At 43.1% G+C, this 16,591-nt stretch overlaps 1 protein-coding gene across 2 annotated transcripts in view; it reads right to left on the bottom strand.

Annotated features, from left to right (window-relative positions):
* Positions 1-16,583, bottom strand: part of Tent4b (terminal nucleotidyltransferase 4B) — a 50,730-nt gene extending 34,147 nt beyond the window's left edge. The window contains exon 1 of one of the 2 annotated variants that reach the window (XM_005367033.2): positions 15,856-16,583. In XM_005367033.2, the coding sequence (XP_005367090.1) occupies positions 15,856-16,469 (614 nt within the window). In that variant the 5' untranslated portion in view covers positions 16,470-16,583. The remainder of the gene's footprint in view (positions 1-15,855) is intronic. The other variant, XM_005367036.1, reaches the window with a different exon arrangement.
* Between the last annotated feature and the right edge of the window lie 8 nt (positions 16,584-16,591).

The following is a 16,591-nucleotide window of genomic DNA, read 5'->3' as shown; positions in this document are numbered from 1 at the left end:
TCATTTTTTGATACAAATGATAAATTATATTTATATAGTAAATAAGTATCAACAGTCAACACAAATCCAAAACCAACCACCAGCCCCGGGTCTGAGGAACAGCTGGATAACTTCCCTACGGTATCCGTCAGGAAGGGCATGGTGACACGTTTGCAACACACATGGCAGTGGCCAGTGGCTTCATGATCAGTGCAGTGGGTAACAGGGACATGCGCTAGATATCCTATGGGTCGAGGGAACCCAGTGGCTATTGGGGTGGGGCCTCAGTCAGAAGGACTCTCATCTTCTGCAGCAGAATCACCGGCCTCATATTTCAATTCTTAATCTGGAATGGAACTACTTGACAGGGATTAGGAAGCATGGCCTTGTTGGAGTAGGTGTGGCCTTATTGGAGGAAGTGTGTCACTTGGGGTTTCAAATGCTAGAGCCAGGCTCAGTCTCTCTCTCCCCCTGATGCCTGGGGATCCAGATGTAGAACTCTCAGCTCCTCTCTAGCACCATGTCTGCCTCTGTCCTACCATGCATCCCACCATGAAGATCACAAACTAAATCTCTGAAGCTGTAAACCAGCCACAATTAACTGCTTTCTTTTATAGGAGTTGCCATGGGTCATAGTGTCCCTTCATAGTAATGTTTTTAATGTAATTAACTATAAGATTTGTCATTAATAAAACATGATATAACCATCTAATGGATATGAAAAAAGACATGCTACAATACAGATAAACATTGAACACACAAAAGCCCACACCTGGTATGATTCTATTACATGAAATGTGAAGACCAAGGAAATCCGCAGAGACAGCAGATTCTTGGTTGCCAGGGGCTAGGAAAGGGCAGAATTTCACTTGGTGATAAAATATTCTGGAACTGAGGGCTGGAGAGATGGCTCAGCAGTTAAGAGCACTGATTGCTCTTCCAAAGGTCCTGAGTTCAATTCCCAGCAACCACATGGTGGTTCACAACCACCTGTAATGAGGTCTGGTGCCCTTTTCTGGCCTGCAGGCATACACACAGACAGAATATCGTATACATAATAAATAAATAAATATTTTTAAAAAATATTCTGGAACTGATAGTGGCAACTGCCACACAACATTGTGATTGTACTCAATGCCTCCATATACCCAAAGCTGAGGCTAGTCTGGACAAGAAAGACCCTATCTAAAATAAAAATATTAAAACTTAATTTGAGAACACAAAATTGCCATCTGACCCAACAGTTTTATTCCTAGATATAAACCCAAAGGAGCTGAAAGCGGAGTATCAAATATCTGTAAATCAATGTTTAGCATTATTCACAATAATCGACCAATAGAAACAATCCAAATAGTGGGATGTGGTGGCACCCACCTTTAATCGAGCAGAGGCAGGTAGATCTCTATGAGTTCGAGGATAGCCTGGTCTACAAAGAGAGTTCCAGAACAGCCTGGGCTACACATAGAAACCCTGCCTCAAAAGAAAAAAAAAAAAAAAACAGGAAAAAGAAACAACCCAAATATTTAAAAAGTAATGGATAATGGGCCTTTGGTAGGGTACTTACCTCGTACATGCAAGGGTTCAATATACAGCACTTCAAAAAAAAAAATCAATGAAAAGAATATTCAATGGAATAGTATACTCATAAAAAGATACAAAATTCCGATATATGCTATACGTGAGTAAGCCTTTAACGTCTCTATTTATGCTAAGTGGGAAAAGCCAAACACAAAAGGATAAACATTACTTGATCCCACTTACATGACAAAGAATAAGCAAATTTTAAACACTGAAAGCAGGAAAGGATTGGAGAGGAATACGGTTCATTCATTCTACAGTGTCTATTTGAGATGACAGAAAGTATTGTAGTTAGATAGTGGTGAAATTGAATAACAAAGGGGCTAGACATATGCTTTGCAGTTTAAGAGCACTGGCTACTCTTCCAGAGGACCCAGGTTTAGTTCCCCACAGCCACATGACAGCTCACTACCATCTATAGCTGCAGTCCTTCTGCAGGCACTGCACATACATGGTGAACAACATACACGCAGGGAGAACACCCATGCACATAAAATAAAAATAAGTTAAAATAAAAGTGTATAGTGATGTAAATGTGCTGAATGTCACTGATGATTTATCTAACAAGTTAAAGATCAGTCTGCGAAGACGGCTCAGTAGGTAAAGCACATGCCATGCACGCATGAGAACCAGAGTCACCCACATAATGATCACTTACAAATTCCTACTCCGCCTTCCTGGAACAACCAAGACCACTGATTGCAGCCTCAGAATCACTGCAAAAGGAGCCTTGGCCTTAGATTCTGAACCTGCTTCTGACACACATCTGTACCAAAGGACCCCTCTATCTCCTTCAGCCTCCTTTTCTTCATCACATGGACATAACAACCTGCCTGCAATGGAGATATGTGGCTTGAAGACAAGCGGCAAACATTAGGATTCTGATCCTTGTAAGCACTTAGGGCTCCGTGAATTCCACCAGGCCCTGGCAACACATGGATTTTAAACTTCTATTCTGTAGCTCTATTTCTCAAATTAAGTTATCATAAAACACCAAAATATCTAAGTGTTGGCTCACATAAACAAATTCCCTCATGTCCTCAAAATCATGTATCTGTGGCACAGGTACGAGTGTGCATGCTCTCTCAAACAAGAAAGAGAGAGATAAACCACTAATGTAAAATCTGTAAGTACAGACATCAAGGCACATTGCTCATGCATGTAAGTACACATCATGGTACATTACTATGGAAAGGACACCTGTCCTCCCTGGAGCAGCAATCACCTCCTAGAAAGCAAGAGTGTACCACACAGTGTATAAACAGATCTGAAAATCTGTAGTCTACAAGAGCTAGTTCCAGGACAGGCACCAAAAACTCCAAAGAAACCCTGTCTCTAGACACATAAGCAAAAATAAGTACAACTCCATTAATATGAAATGTACAGAACAGTCAAATCCATAGAAACAACACTGACTGGTAGTTGGTTGCCATGGGCTGGTGATTTTGGTGAGAAATGGAGAAGAAATGATTTTATAGCCAGGTGGTGGTGGCGCACACCTTTAATCCCAGGATGTGGGAGGCAGAGGTAGGCAGATCTCTGAGTTCGAGGCCAACCTGGCTTACATTAGCTAGTTCCAGGCCAGGCTCCAAAACTACAGAGAAACCTTGTCTTAAAAACCAAAACAAACAAACAATTTTAAAAGCAATGAAACTAAAAACAAATACAAATCATGGAAGAAGAAAACTTTGATGAAACTAAAGCTTATTTCTTAAAAAAAAAATTCATAAATTAGGCCAAGAAGCTAGCTCAGTGGGGCTTGCTGTACAAGCTTGATGTCCTGAGTTCAAAGTCCAGATCCCATGGTTAAAGGAGAAAAATGAACTCCCACAAGTTGTCCTATGATCTTCAAATGCATGGTACGGCATACATGCATTCATGCACACACAAACACATCATATAGACTATAATAATGGCTGCTATTTAAAAAAAAACCTGATAAACGTCTAGTTCACTAGGTTAGTGAAGAGAGGCTATAAAAATTACTAGTAATAGGGGCTGGAGAAATGATCTGTGCTTAACAGCACTAGTTGCTTTTGCAGAGAACCCTAGTTCTATTCCCTGTTCCTGCATGGTTGCTTACCTGTAGCTCCAGTTCCAGGAGACCTCTTGGCTTCTTCTGGCCTCAGGCACCCATCTAGTGCCAAACATGCTTGAAGGCAAAACATTCACACACATAAAAATAATAAACTACTACTATTAACAATGAAAGGAGGCTGGAGACAGCTCAGCAGTTAGTTAAGAGCACATGGTGCTTTCAGATCCCAGCACCAGGTGAAGTAAGTGGCTCACAACTGCCTTTAACTCCAGCTCCAGGGAACCAACAGCGTCTTCTAGACTCTGTGGATACAACACCCATATTCATAAAGCCATATATAAACACACTCATATACATACAATTTAAAAATAAAAAAGAAACAAAAGGCAAATAATCACCGCTGGTCTCACAGATTTGTCAGCCTAGATGAAACTTGCCAATGATAAGAAGACATAGCTACAAATGCTAGACATGGTGCTCACACCTGCAATATCTGCACTTAAGAGGCTAAGGCAAGACAATTTATAATAGACAGAACCTTACTCTAAATATGCAAAGCTAGTTCAAACTTCAAGAATAATATCCATTACAGCAACTAAGAAAGAAAAATTCTATAATCGCATTGATATACAAAAAGGGTTATACTAATTAATAAACCTTCACCAAAAAAACCTCAGTCAACTAGAAAAGGGAAGTTCAACTTGATTTTTTTAAAAAAACTCAAATTAACAAATTATAACAGTTAGAAATCAGATGTTTTCCCACCATTAAAGTTAAGCAGTGGTGGTACAGGCCTTTAATCCCAGCACTCGGGAGGCAGAGATACGCGGATCTCTGTGCATTTAAGGCCAGCCTGGTCTATAGAGCAAGCTCCAGGACAGCAGAGCTGTAACACACAAAAAAAGCCTGTCTCAAAAGAAAAATAACTTAGGAACAAGGGTAAGATGTACATTTCTACTGTCTTAATCAACGTCATATACTAGAAGTCCAGCTAAGGCAGTAAGAAAAATAATGGGAAGGAAGAAATAAAACTGTTGACTTAATGTCAGAAATAAGTAAGTCCAGAATTTGAAGCTTATAGTATCATTTATAAAAGCACTCAGACAGAAAATCTAATATGTAGAGGACCTGTATAAAACTCTATAAATCTTTGAAAGAAACAAGGATTTAGGGGCTAAAGAGATGGCTCAGTTAAGAGCACTGAACTGCACCGTGGTCACACTTGGAATACTAGCAGAGGATCCCAGCACCCACACTGCATGACTCACAACTGCCTGTAACTCTAGCTCTCTAGAAAACCCAATAAATACTCTCTTCCGGCCTACTAGAACACCTGCATACATGCACATCTCACAAAAAATAAAGATGGTTTTCCTTTTAAAAAAGAAAAAGAAGGAAAACTCAGTGTGGCCATTAAGTCATTTTTTTCCAGCTTCATCTATAAAGTAAAAATAGAAAAGCTTGACTATCAAAAACTGATTCTAAAATTAATATAAAAAGACAAAGGACTCAGTCAGGTAGTGGTAGTACACACCTTTAAACCAGGCACTCAGGAGGCAGACACAAGCGAATCTCTGTGAATTCAAAGCCAGACTGTCTGGTATACAGAGTGAGTGCCAGGACAGCCAAAGCTACAAAAAAAGTCTTGGGGAGGGGGAAAAAAGACTCTAGAGGCTGGAGAAAAGGCCCAGCAGTTTAGAGCAATCTTAGAGAGGCCTGGATTCTATTCCCAGCACCCATACTGTGTGTGGCAACTCACAGACATCCACAACTCCAGTCCCAGCGGATATGCATCCTCTTCTCACCGCCTCAGTACCAGGTATGCATACATGCAGCAAAACACTCATACATAAAAAATTAAATAAGTAAGCCTAAACAAATTCTAAATTCAATTCTAAATGCAGATCTTATACCTATACCTACACACAAAACCTTAAAATGAACCATAGACCATGATGTAAAACAAAAAATGATAAAATCCACTGGCACATACCAGTGGTCTTAACTGGAAGGCTAACTTAATGCAAAGACACCTCCTGCTAAGTGAAAGAAGCCAATCTGACAACACTACATCGTGTATGAGTTTACTTATATGACAATCTGGAAAAGGCAAAACTGTGGGCAGTGTTGCTAGGGTTCAGGAAGAGAAGGAGAAGTTACTTGAGGATTCAGAGACTAGCCTGGACAATAAAGATACCAAAAAGCAATCTGTGCTGGATTTAATCCCAGCACTTGGGAGGTAGAGGCAGGCAGATTTCTGTGAGTTGAGGCCAGCCTGGTCTACAGAGTGAGTTCCTAGACAGCAAGAGCTGTTACACAGAAAAACCCTGTCTCGAAAAACCAAAAATAACCAGTGTCTCATACCTGTAATCTATCACTTGGGTTGAGGCAGCTTCAAGGCCAACCTAGCCTGGGCTAAATAGCACAACCTGTCTCTAAACAAACTAGTCAAGTCTCTAAACAAACTCGTCAAGAACAACTCCTTAAATGATAAGAAAAAATCTAGGTGTTCTTGGTTTTGGAGGTTCGATGGAGAGACCCTGCAGTAATAATGTGGAAGAGTAACTGATTCTCAGAATTAACCTCGGGCCTCCACATATATGTATACACATATACATGCATGCTTACACACACATACATGCATACTATACACTCATGAAAATGGAGAAAGGGAAAAAACAGAACAATAACATCAATCTAGAGGGCAAGACTCTCATAACAACATTTATTATTAATTTGCTTCATCTTGAGACAGAGCCTTGGGCTGAGATGTATGTCCGTGACAGAGTGCTTGCCTAGCATGCAAGAGGCACTAAATTTCAAAAGGCAGAGTCTTGCTATGAAGCCCAGACTGGTTTTTGGGTGTTTGTTTTTTTGGTTTTTTTTTTCGAGACAGGGTTTCTCTGTGGCTTTGGAGCCTGTCCTGGAACTAGCTCTTGTAGACCAGGCTGGCCTCAAACTCACAATGATCTACCTGCCTGCCTCTGCCTCCCAAGTGCTGGGATTAAAGGCGTGCGCCACCACTGCCGAGCCCCAGACTGGTCTTGAACTCAACACTTTCCTGTCTCAGCCTCCCCAAATATGGCTGTCTAATCTCTTACAGATCCCACCTCTCAACATTGGTGTGTTCCGATTGTGCTTCAGGCACATGAAGTTGTTAAGGAAATCAGAGAACCATAAATTAAATTGTGATCGCTACTCACTTACTAGAATAACAGGAAGCCAAAATAATAACCTGGAGCAAGACATGAAATAATAAGAAACCCCATTTTCTGCTTTATGAATGAAAAATGATACAGCCACTTTGGAAGACCCCTCAGCAGTATTTTTACAAAAAAAAATATTCTTACCATATAATCTAGCAATCATGTTCCCTGGTATTTACTCAAAGATACTAAAAGTGTGGCCATACAAAAACTTGCTCATGAAGTTTACAGCAGCTTAATGCCAAACTTGGAACTAACAAGACGAGTGGGTAGACAGATGATATATCCATCGTGTTATTCAGCACTACAGAGAAATCAGCTTCACCAAGCCAGGAAAAACATGAAGGGCTCTCAAAAGCAGGCTGCCAGTGAAAGGTAACATGAAGGACTTAGTGACAGCAACTTAGAATACAGCCTGGGGTGGGGCAAACTGTAGAGACAAAGAACGAACTAGTGTTTGCCAGGTGTTTTGGAAAAAAAGGGAATGAATAGGTGGAGAAACGAGAATTGAGGAATGGGCACTAGAACCATTTTGGCACACATTTGCCCAGGCTCTAGGGTCTGTAACACCAAGAGTGAATCCCATTGCCAAACAACTGTACTTGGCAACTGGTTCATCAAGTTCACTCTACTCGAGACATTAGTAATGGGGAAACCAGGAGCAGGGGGCGCATGGAAACTGAACTTTCTACTCACTTTTTCCATAAACCTAAAACTGCTTTCCAAAATCTACTGAGCTACACATGCCTTGGGAAGGAGACAAAAAAGGAAGATATCTTCAGACTGTAAGAGTGTGTGTGTGACTGCCATCTTGCCCATGATTGCTGCCTCCCCAAAGGAACTCCTGCACACTCCTGAGGATACCAAAGCTAACTTAGGGCTGGGGACCTAGAGGCTGGGGTCCAGAGTTTCCTCAGAATCTTGCTCCCCAAAGGCCACCCTGCTGCCACAGACCTTGCTCTACTAGTATAAGTGGTGGCCTTTAAAGTGTCTGAGGGGAAGGGGACTCCTAACAACTTTACTTCCTATAGGCATTCTTTCTAGGCTGCCTATGGGTTCTATCACCCTGAAATAAAGAATGACTTGTTACAAGGTTAAAAACAGCACAGACAAGGAAATATAATCTAAGGCTAATTTAAAGGAAAACAAAACAAGCACTGTTCCTGACTGAATGCTGTGTGAACTTTGTCTCCTGGGCACAGGCTCACAGGCAATAGAGCTCATAAGGCTTCCCTTGGCTGTCACAGATCAAAAGCCAAGGCAAGGTGGCAACGGGCAAAGGGCTTTCATGACATTTCCAACCACAGACCAAAAGCCTACAGTTCACCGTGGGGAGAACTTCCTTCTCATTTCGGACAGATGGACAGACTGAGGAAAGGACAGACAGATACACAAAAACACACACACAACTGAAGTTGAAAGTTCTCCCACCTCCATCCTCACTCATGCTGTACTCCAACAGAGAACTGTGCCCTCACAATGACCAAGTCAGCCAGGGAAGGAGATCTTAGGAGTACCAGCTAACAAGAGAAAGAGCTCTAAGTAGAATATGAGTTTACAATCCTACTGCATTAATACCACCAGCCAACCACCATAAATGGCTACTAACATCACAAAAGAAAGTTATTCTTTTTTGCTGTTGTCGTTGGTTATTGTCTCTCAACTTAGCCCTGGCTGTCCAGAAACCAGAACACGTATAGGCCACACTGGCCTTGCATTCAAAGAGATCCACCTGCTTCTATTCTACCTCCCAGTGATGGGATTAAAGGCACGTACTACTGAACTCAGCTGGTGTCAGATCACCCACTGGGACTCCAGTTACAGCTAGTTGTGAGCCGCCATGTGGGTGCTGGGAATTGAACCTGGGTCTTCTAAAAGAGTAACCAATGCTCTTAACCACTGAGTCATTTCTCCAGCTCCCATCTGCCTTTTAAAAACATGTATCATTCACCTATAAAGCATTCATGAAAAAGATCAAATTATGAATAATGAAATTATCAAATTATGAAAAAAGTTCCAATTATGGATTTAAAGAAACTGTAAGACCAAACAAACACACACTAAAGTGACCTAACAAAAATGCAATCAGAAAAAGCCAGACATCAGGGAAGTTTACAGAAAACAATCACCTAGAGCTGAGGAGGTGGCTTAGTAAGAGAGCTTCCTGCCTAAGCATGAGAATCTGAGTTCAGACCACTAGCACCCCTGTGAAAGTCACATGTGACCCAGCATGTATGCCTGTAACCCCAGGACTGACAAGAGCTAGGTGGCCACCCAGCCTAACCAAACAGTGAAAAACCCTAACTAAAAGGAATAAAGTGGAAAACAATGGAGCAGGGCACCATACGTCCTCTCTGGCTTCCTCCCCACTTGCATACACAGGCACACAAGTCCAAATACATAACACACACAAGATGCATCCAAAAATCTCATATAAAGGAAAGAAAAAAAATAACTTCATTTCTTCAACAAATTTAATAGAGAGGGAAACAGATGGCAGAGAAACCCATAGATTAAAAGATTTAAATAGCAGGGAAAGAACCATATTTGGATCCGGCTTTGAACAAGCTGTTTTTAAGAGGTTATTAAAGGGCAATTGGGAAGACAAACAGTGGATATTTCATTCCACTCAATGGCTATAGGTAAGCACAGTGGCCAACACTGGCAATTCCAACATTCAGGATGCTGAGGCAGGATTGCCAGGTATTCAAGGTCATAGTAAGACCCTTGTTTTCTCTGTCTCTCTCGCTCTCTATTAATTCATTACAAAAACAAAACCAACCACTAAGGGTAGTGTTGTGGCATAAACTGACATAGTAAGATCCCAATGAGGAATATTTGAATGACATACACCCCCACAAAATAAAAAACTTTGAATAATACAACTAAGAGTAAATCTAAGGAAATCATGGGAATTGAGACTTTCTCAATGCCAGGATGGAACATAGGACTTTGTACATATAAGTAAGGCAAAGGGTCTTCTACCTCCAAGCTGCAGATAAATAAAACTAAGATGGAAGGTGGGGAAACAGTTATTCCTACAAGTCTAGTAGGATCACAGCACAACGAGTTAGCTGTCTGGTATCATCTATTAGAAGAGCTGTACTACAGTGCTCACAGCAAATGCTGGAGAGATGCATGGAATCCGGACCCCTCATACAGGAACTTGGCATGGTGCAGTCACTTTAAACCTTTTGACTGAAATCAAATGAAGAACGTAGAGGTGATCTAGGAGACAACTTAGTGGGTAAAGTGACTGCTATGCACGTGTGAGGACCTGAGTTTAGATGACAAAACAGTGGAAGGCGGGGCCTGCCTGTAACCCCAATGCCAGCAACACAGATGCTGACAGGTGGATCCTGGGGGCCAACTTAAAAACAAGGTGGAGAACGGTGTTGACCTATGACCTCCAAATGTACGTGTATGCACCACATGTACACACACAAAAGAAGTATAAAAATGGGTAGGATTTCATGAAATGCTTTTGAAAAAAAAATGGGTAGGAGGTCCTTTAAACTAAACATGTACTTACCATATGGCACTTTGGGCATTTATTCCACCAAAATGAAGCCTTATGTTCACATAAAAATATGCACATAAATGTTTATAGCTGCTTTATTTTAACAGTCAACACCTGGAAACTACTTTTCTGGACTATGCTTCAACTGGAGCATCCATACAATGGAACACTACCAGTGACAGAACTACTGGCACATAAGGCAAGCTGAATGACGTGCAAAGAAATTTCAGGCAAGAAAAAGCCTAAGTTACAGATGCTAGGATTCCATTTACATCACATTCTCAAAAGGGCAAATTTGCAGAGATGGAGAACAGACTAGTGCTTGTTAAGAGTTAGGGACAAGCCGGGCGATGGTGGCGCACACCTTTAATCCCAGAACTCGGGAGGCAGAGGCAGGCGGATCTCTGTGAGTTCGAGACCAGCCTGGTCTACAGAGCTAGTTCCAGGACAGGCTCCAAAGCCACAGAGAAACCCTGTCTCGAAAAAACAAAAAAAAAAAAAAAAAAAAAAAGAGTTAGGGACAAAAAGGATGTGTGTGACTATGGAGATCAGAGAAATCTGAGTTGAGAGAATAGTTGTATCTTTTTGTTGTTGTTCCTCATGAAGGAAACATGATGAACAACCAAGATGAACCTAACTTAGTTCTGTATCTTGATTGTAGTGGTAGTTGTTAAGAATCTACAAATGTGGCAAAGCTCTACATACATATGCATGCGAAAAAGACAAAATATGAAACATTACAATTATAAAAATATTTAGTTCCCTGCTTCTGAATTTTTATTTATTTATTTTTTATTTATTTATTTATTTTTTGGTTTTTCAAGACAGGGTTTCTCTGTAGATACGGAGCCTGTCCTGGAACTAGCTCTTGTAGACCAGTCTGGCCTCGAACTCACAAAGATCCGCCTGTCTCTGCCTCTCGACCTGCTTCTGAATTAAACTAGTAATCAAGATGTTACTACAATGAAACTGAGCAAATAAAGTATGAATCAATCTACTAATTCCTATAACTTCTTACTAACCTATCAATTATCTCAAAAGAAAAAATTAATGCAACTGTGTATATATATATACATAACTTTTTCATATACATACATATATATATATGAAGAGGTTAATTACAGTAACAAGTAGAAAAGTTTTGTTAAAGTTTCTAAAACGTGGTAATAATGGTTTCTATTTTCTTGAGCACGTCTACAAATAGGAAGCCGGGTGGTGGTGGCGCACACCTTTAGTCCCAGCACTTGGGAGGCAGAGGCAGGCGGATCTCTGTGAGTTCGAGGCCAGCCGGGTTTACAAAAAAAACCCAAAACAAAAACAAACAAACAAAAAAACCAAACAGGAAAGCAAACATTTCTGCACTAATTACAAACCACTATTTTAGGAGGGACTTGAACTAGAATTCTTATGTTTTATTATTAAATACTAATGTAATCTCCAGGCAGCACTAAGTGGCTCCAGGTTCAACTTTTCCCTAAAATCTTTAACTCAAATTCCGATGTGGCCCAGAGTTCTATATCTATACAATTTATCAGAATTTAAAGGTGATTGCAAATTGATGAAAAGCCTAGCTCAAAGCCATCTTCAATACATAATTACTTATATGACAACCATTACGTGTAATCTTTTACTTACATTTACTTATTTATTTGTTTTTGGTTTTTCAAGACAGGGCTTCTCTGTATAACTTTGGAGTCAGCCCTGGAACTCACTCTGTAGACTAGGCTCGCTTTGAACTCACATAGCTCCACCTGCCTCTGCCTCCTGAGTGCTGCAATTAAAGGCATGAGCCACCACTGCCTGGCTGGGTCTGGATCCTACGTGTGCAACTGACAGGTCTCAGTTACCTACATGAAATAGCTACTTGTAGTATTAGGCGCTCAGAAGGAAGCAATGTTATAGCTTCCCTTAGTGGCACTGGACTGGGCAAGTGGCTGTCTTCCTTGTCTTTCTCAGACAACCTGAGAATTGTAAAAATGTGATAGACAGGAGGGCAGTGAACAGGTAGGTATTCTTATACCTGCCGAAGCTGAGAAAAATCCTGGGTACTTCCTCTGTGGAAACTAGAAAAGCTGTTGTATGATTTCACACAGCTTTCTCTGCTCTCTTGACTGGTGGAGTAGCATGTAGAGGTGGAAACTATTTGAGGATCACACCTACAACACTACAGGCCACTAATCACACACACACATAGATGTGGTGTGTTCTTGTTGGGGTGATGGGCCATGAAAGACACTGTTTTTGAAGACTGGTGGGTCCACTTACTAGCAACTGGTTATGTTCTTTTTTCTACTGAGCTGACTGAACAGCTCAGAGCCTCCTGAGAAATTGAGAGGACAAGTGTTCTACCACTGTACGTAGTATATGTATCACTGGGCTACACCTCAACCTTCATATAGTACTCTATATGAAGAGTTGTTTCTATCCAGTGAGTAGAAGGGAATTTGTTCATAAAAAAAGGGTTAAACGTAAGCTTGCCTTGCAAGAACATAAAGCATATTAAGAACCAAGACTCAAGGACTTCAGCAATTTGAGGAGCAGGGGTTCAAACTCAAAGTCTTAGAGGCACTCAGGGAGTTTAGTCAACCACTGGAGCAGGAGACAAAGAATAGCAGGGGACAGACAGTCTGAGTTCTAATGCCCTGTCCACAAGCTGTGTGTCCCAGGTCCCTATCTGGAGAGTTAGTTAATTCAGAGTCGAGGAACCATAATTTGCTCAACCAGCACATTACCATTTAGCTAAATCCCAAGAACAGAAAAAAATGGTAAGAGTCACACTAAATGTAATGTCAGAAGTGTTATGTTAAAATTTTCACTGTGATTGAAAAATTCCATCCTATAGGGAAGCTCCTTAAACAAGAACATAAATCACTCAAAACAGCTTCAGGAAGTCCCTGAAACTGACCAGATTCACTAGGCCCCTCCCTTTCAGAGCAAACAATAAAACCTAAGAGTCCCTCTTAGAAGCAGAGCCCAGCTGCAAAAATGACTTTGAGACCTGACCAGCTTCCCGGAGACAAACTGAGGCATCTGGGAAGGACACTATCCAACCTGTCAGCTGCCTGCAGGCCATGCAGTGTGCTCCAGGTTCCCAGGCTGGGGGGAGCTTTGGTGATACAGCTGTCTTTGAGTCATTTCTACTTTTATAAGTATAAGTAACCTTTCACTCACATTCCTTTGAGTAACCACAATAAAACTTACAGTTCACCAAGTTGGACCTTGGCAGTATCCATCCTTTGATCTGTGAGTATCTGGGATGAGTAGACAAGTATGTTTTGCCTCCCCAGGGAAAGCTGTTACATAATGAAGAGCGCAATACTGAAAAGTACACTCAGAAATCCAACTGTTTAAATACATGCACTTAAAAGCAAAACTAGGTTGGCAAGATGGTTCAGGAGGTAAAGTAGCTTGCCATCAGCCATGATGGACTGAGTTTGATACCCAAGACCCAAAACACCAACTCCCAATGTGTAGTCCTATGACTTCCACTCTCTTTCCTTGGCATGTGTGCACACATGCACGTGCACACATACACATGCACACACACACAAAATAAGCAAATGTAACTTTTCAAGTAATAAAAAATAGTAAAATTCCCTTAAAGGCTAAGAAATGAGGCTGCATAAATAAAACAAAAATCATTCAGAACCAGTCTCTTAGCAAGCTTTCTTAGAAGTGTCTGATGTAGCTCTCAACACTAAGAAGTCTCAGATTGAAAAATGAACTCCTAACTGCTGGTGTCTTCTTCTGGGAGTGGGAAAGAATAGAAGTCTGATGGTGTGATAAGCCGCTTAACAAGTTTACAGTCAGTTTTTAACAGTAATCCCTCAGGGAAATGAACAGCCCTCCCTGATCCTTCTGAGGGCAATACAGTATCCAAAGCTTCTGTGTGAACTTTTTCAGGATTTATGTTAAACATTAAGGAGAAAAGAGAACAACTTCTGATCAGAGGCAGCCAGATTTATAATGTATCTTTTCTAGAAACAGGCAAGAGGCTTCAGTAAAATGCAGTTAGGGGCCATCCAGATACTAGTTGACACTGATTCCCTAAGCAGAGCCCCTTCCTAGCAGAGTTCTCAGCGTCAATTTGTTGGCTAAACCACCAGTATATGCTTCACCTTGGAAAGGCTAACAGGATGCAACCACAAGTCTTTAATAAAAGGTGATGACCATGGAGAGCGCCCTTGAAGCTGGGCAAAAAATGACTGAGCCCTGAAGGATCTCCTCTGGAAAATGAGGGCAGCTATGAGGCGTTCCCCAGCACCAGTCCTGACCACGTGACTGCATTTTTCCATAAAAGGTGGGAGTTGTAATAGTAATGTACAGAGCAGACACCAGCCCACTATAGCACATGGAACCCACCAACTCATTTTACAGACCTTCAAGAGGTGCATATGACTCTCTCCTTGCCAATTGGGGCAGACCAGAATGGGCGAAGCTAAGAAAGGTTTACACAGGATTACTAATTGATTTCCTTAGGCCTCACTACAGATCAGTACCTGGAAATGAGAAGCAATTTCCAAGCTGATTTTCCATACTGGAGCTACGCAAACCACATCACAGTCCAAAAGCTTCATTTTATCAAAAATGAAAAGAAAAAAGAAGAAACTCAGTAACCTAATCCAGCCAGCACAGGGGCTCTTCCCAAAGGGAAAGCAGGCTGGAAACATTCCCAGCTTATGTACATAATTCACTAGGGCTCAGGTAAGATTCCATTTTGTAAGAGCTGGACAAAGTCACTAGTGGAACAACATTCACACACAGCACCACGGTCATCCCTAAATGAGAACCACTGCTGCCTCTGCCACAGGGACAACTTACTTCACAGTGAGAGGCTGCCAACCATGAACTCCTAGAAAGTTCTATCAGGGCTCAGAAGAGCTCACCATCTCTGCCAACCTAAACGAAGCTGTCACGCAGTGCTTGCGTTCACTCTATAGTCCAAGCATCGCAAACTCAAGATTTTTAAATAAACAAACACGGGCCAAAGGGTCAAGAACAGGCAGTGTCTTTCAAGGCTGACAAGATTCTTGTCGGGTATTGGGGGAGGGGAAAGAGCATTCTGGATGTTTCTATTCTTGGCAAGAAGAGGACCTCCTGGTCCTAACCATCTAAAGACGCTAAAGCAAGAACGTTCTCAGGAAGTTAGTACTGGCCCAGGGCTAAGGGGCTTCATCTTAAGGAAGTGGTGATGGGGACCAAGGTGTGAGGGACAGGAAGGGATCAGCGGGCAGGCTGAACTCTAGGGCATGGGAGGAGACGGTAGAAGGGCAGTAAGAATGCATCGGGAAGGTATGGACAGTTAGGAGAGAAGGAAGGTGGGGATGACTACGGAAGGGAAGTGGATAGCTGAAGGGAATCCCCAAGAAAGCTCGGCCTAGGCCGTCCAAGCGATGAAGGAAGGAATAGCCACTGATGCTCTGGAGGAGGCCCTACCGGGGTTCCACCCCACCCCACCCCCAGGTCCCTGTGGGCGTGTGCCCCTCTGCGCGTGTGTGCAGACCCTCGGCGCAGGCCGCAGCGCCAGCACTTACCCCACGACTCCCTGGTTGTAGTTCCTCCGCTTCCACGGGGTCCCGCTGTACACGCCCCCGCTACCGTCCGCCCGGCCGCCCCCGGCCGCGCGCCCTCCGCTGGGCTGCAGCAGGCTGTAGTTGAGTCCATACGTGCTGGCCTTGTTGTCACGCTTCCTCTTGTTGCTGCTGCCCGAGGCCGGATCGGCGGGCTCGGAGCTGGGGAGCGCAGCCGCGGGACGCGGGGACGAGGGTGCCGAAGGGACCGGCGACGCCGAGGGGCCTGACGCTGTCCGCCGTGCCCAGGCAGCCGGCTGGTGGTGGTTGTTGTTGTTGTTGGTCGTCTCCAGGGGCAGGAAGTCCCGCTGCTCCGCGGGCACGGCGAGGCCGCCCAGCGGGCGCTCACCCGAGCGGAACATGCCGGCCGGAGCCGGGGCCGTGCCGCCGGGGCTGCTGGGGCCGCTGCCGCTCCCGCTGCTGGCCGTGCCGCCGCTCGTGCTGCTCGTGCCGCTGCTGTGACAGTGGTGGTTGAAATAGAGGTTTCTCAGCCCTTGGGTCGTCTCCCAGATCTGCATCCACAGACTGTTGGACGGTCCGAGCTGCTCTGGCTGGAACCAGGCGATCCTCGGATCCATCAAACGGCGGCGGCCGCTGCCCCCGCCCCTCCCGGCCGCCCGCAGGGCTTTTCCGTAGGAGTCCCGAGAAGCTAGACCCGAAGATGCTGATGAGGTTTGCCACGTTCCCGGTCTCCATCTCC

Source organism: Microtus ochrogaster, unplaced genomic scaffold, assembly GCF_000317375.1.
Source record: "Microtus ochrogaster isolate Prairie Vole_2 unplaced genomic scaffold, MicOch1.0 UNK15, whole genome shotgun sequence".
Lineage (NCBI taxonomy): Eukaryota > Metazoa > Chordata > Mammalia > Rodentia > Cricetidae > Microtus > Microtus ochrogaster.
This window is presented reverse-complemented; position numbering and strand designations above follow the sequence as displayed.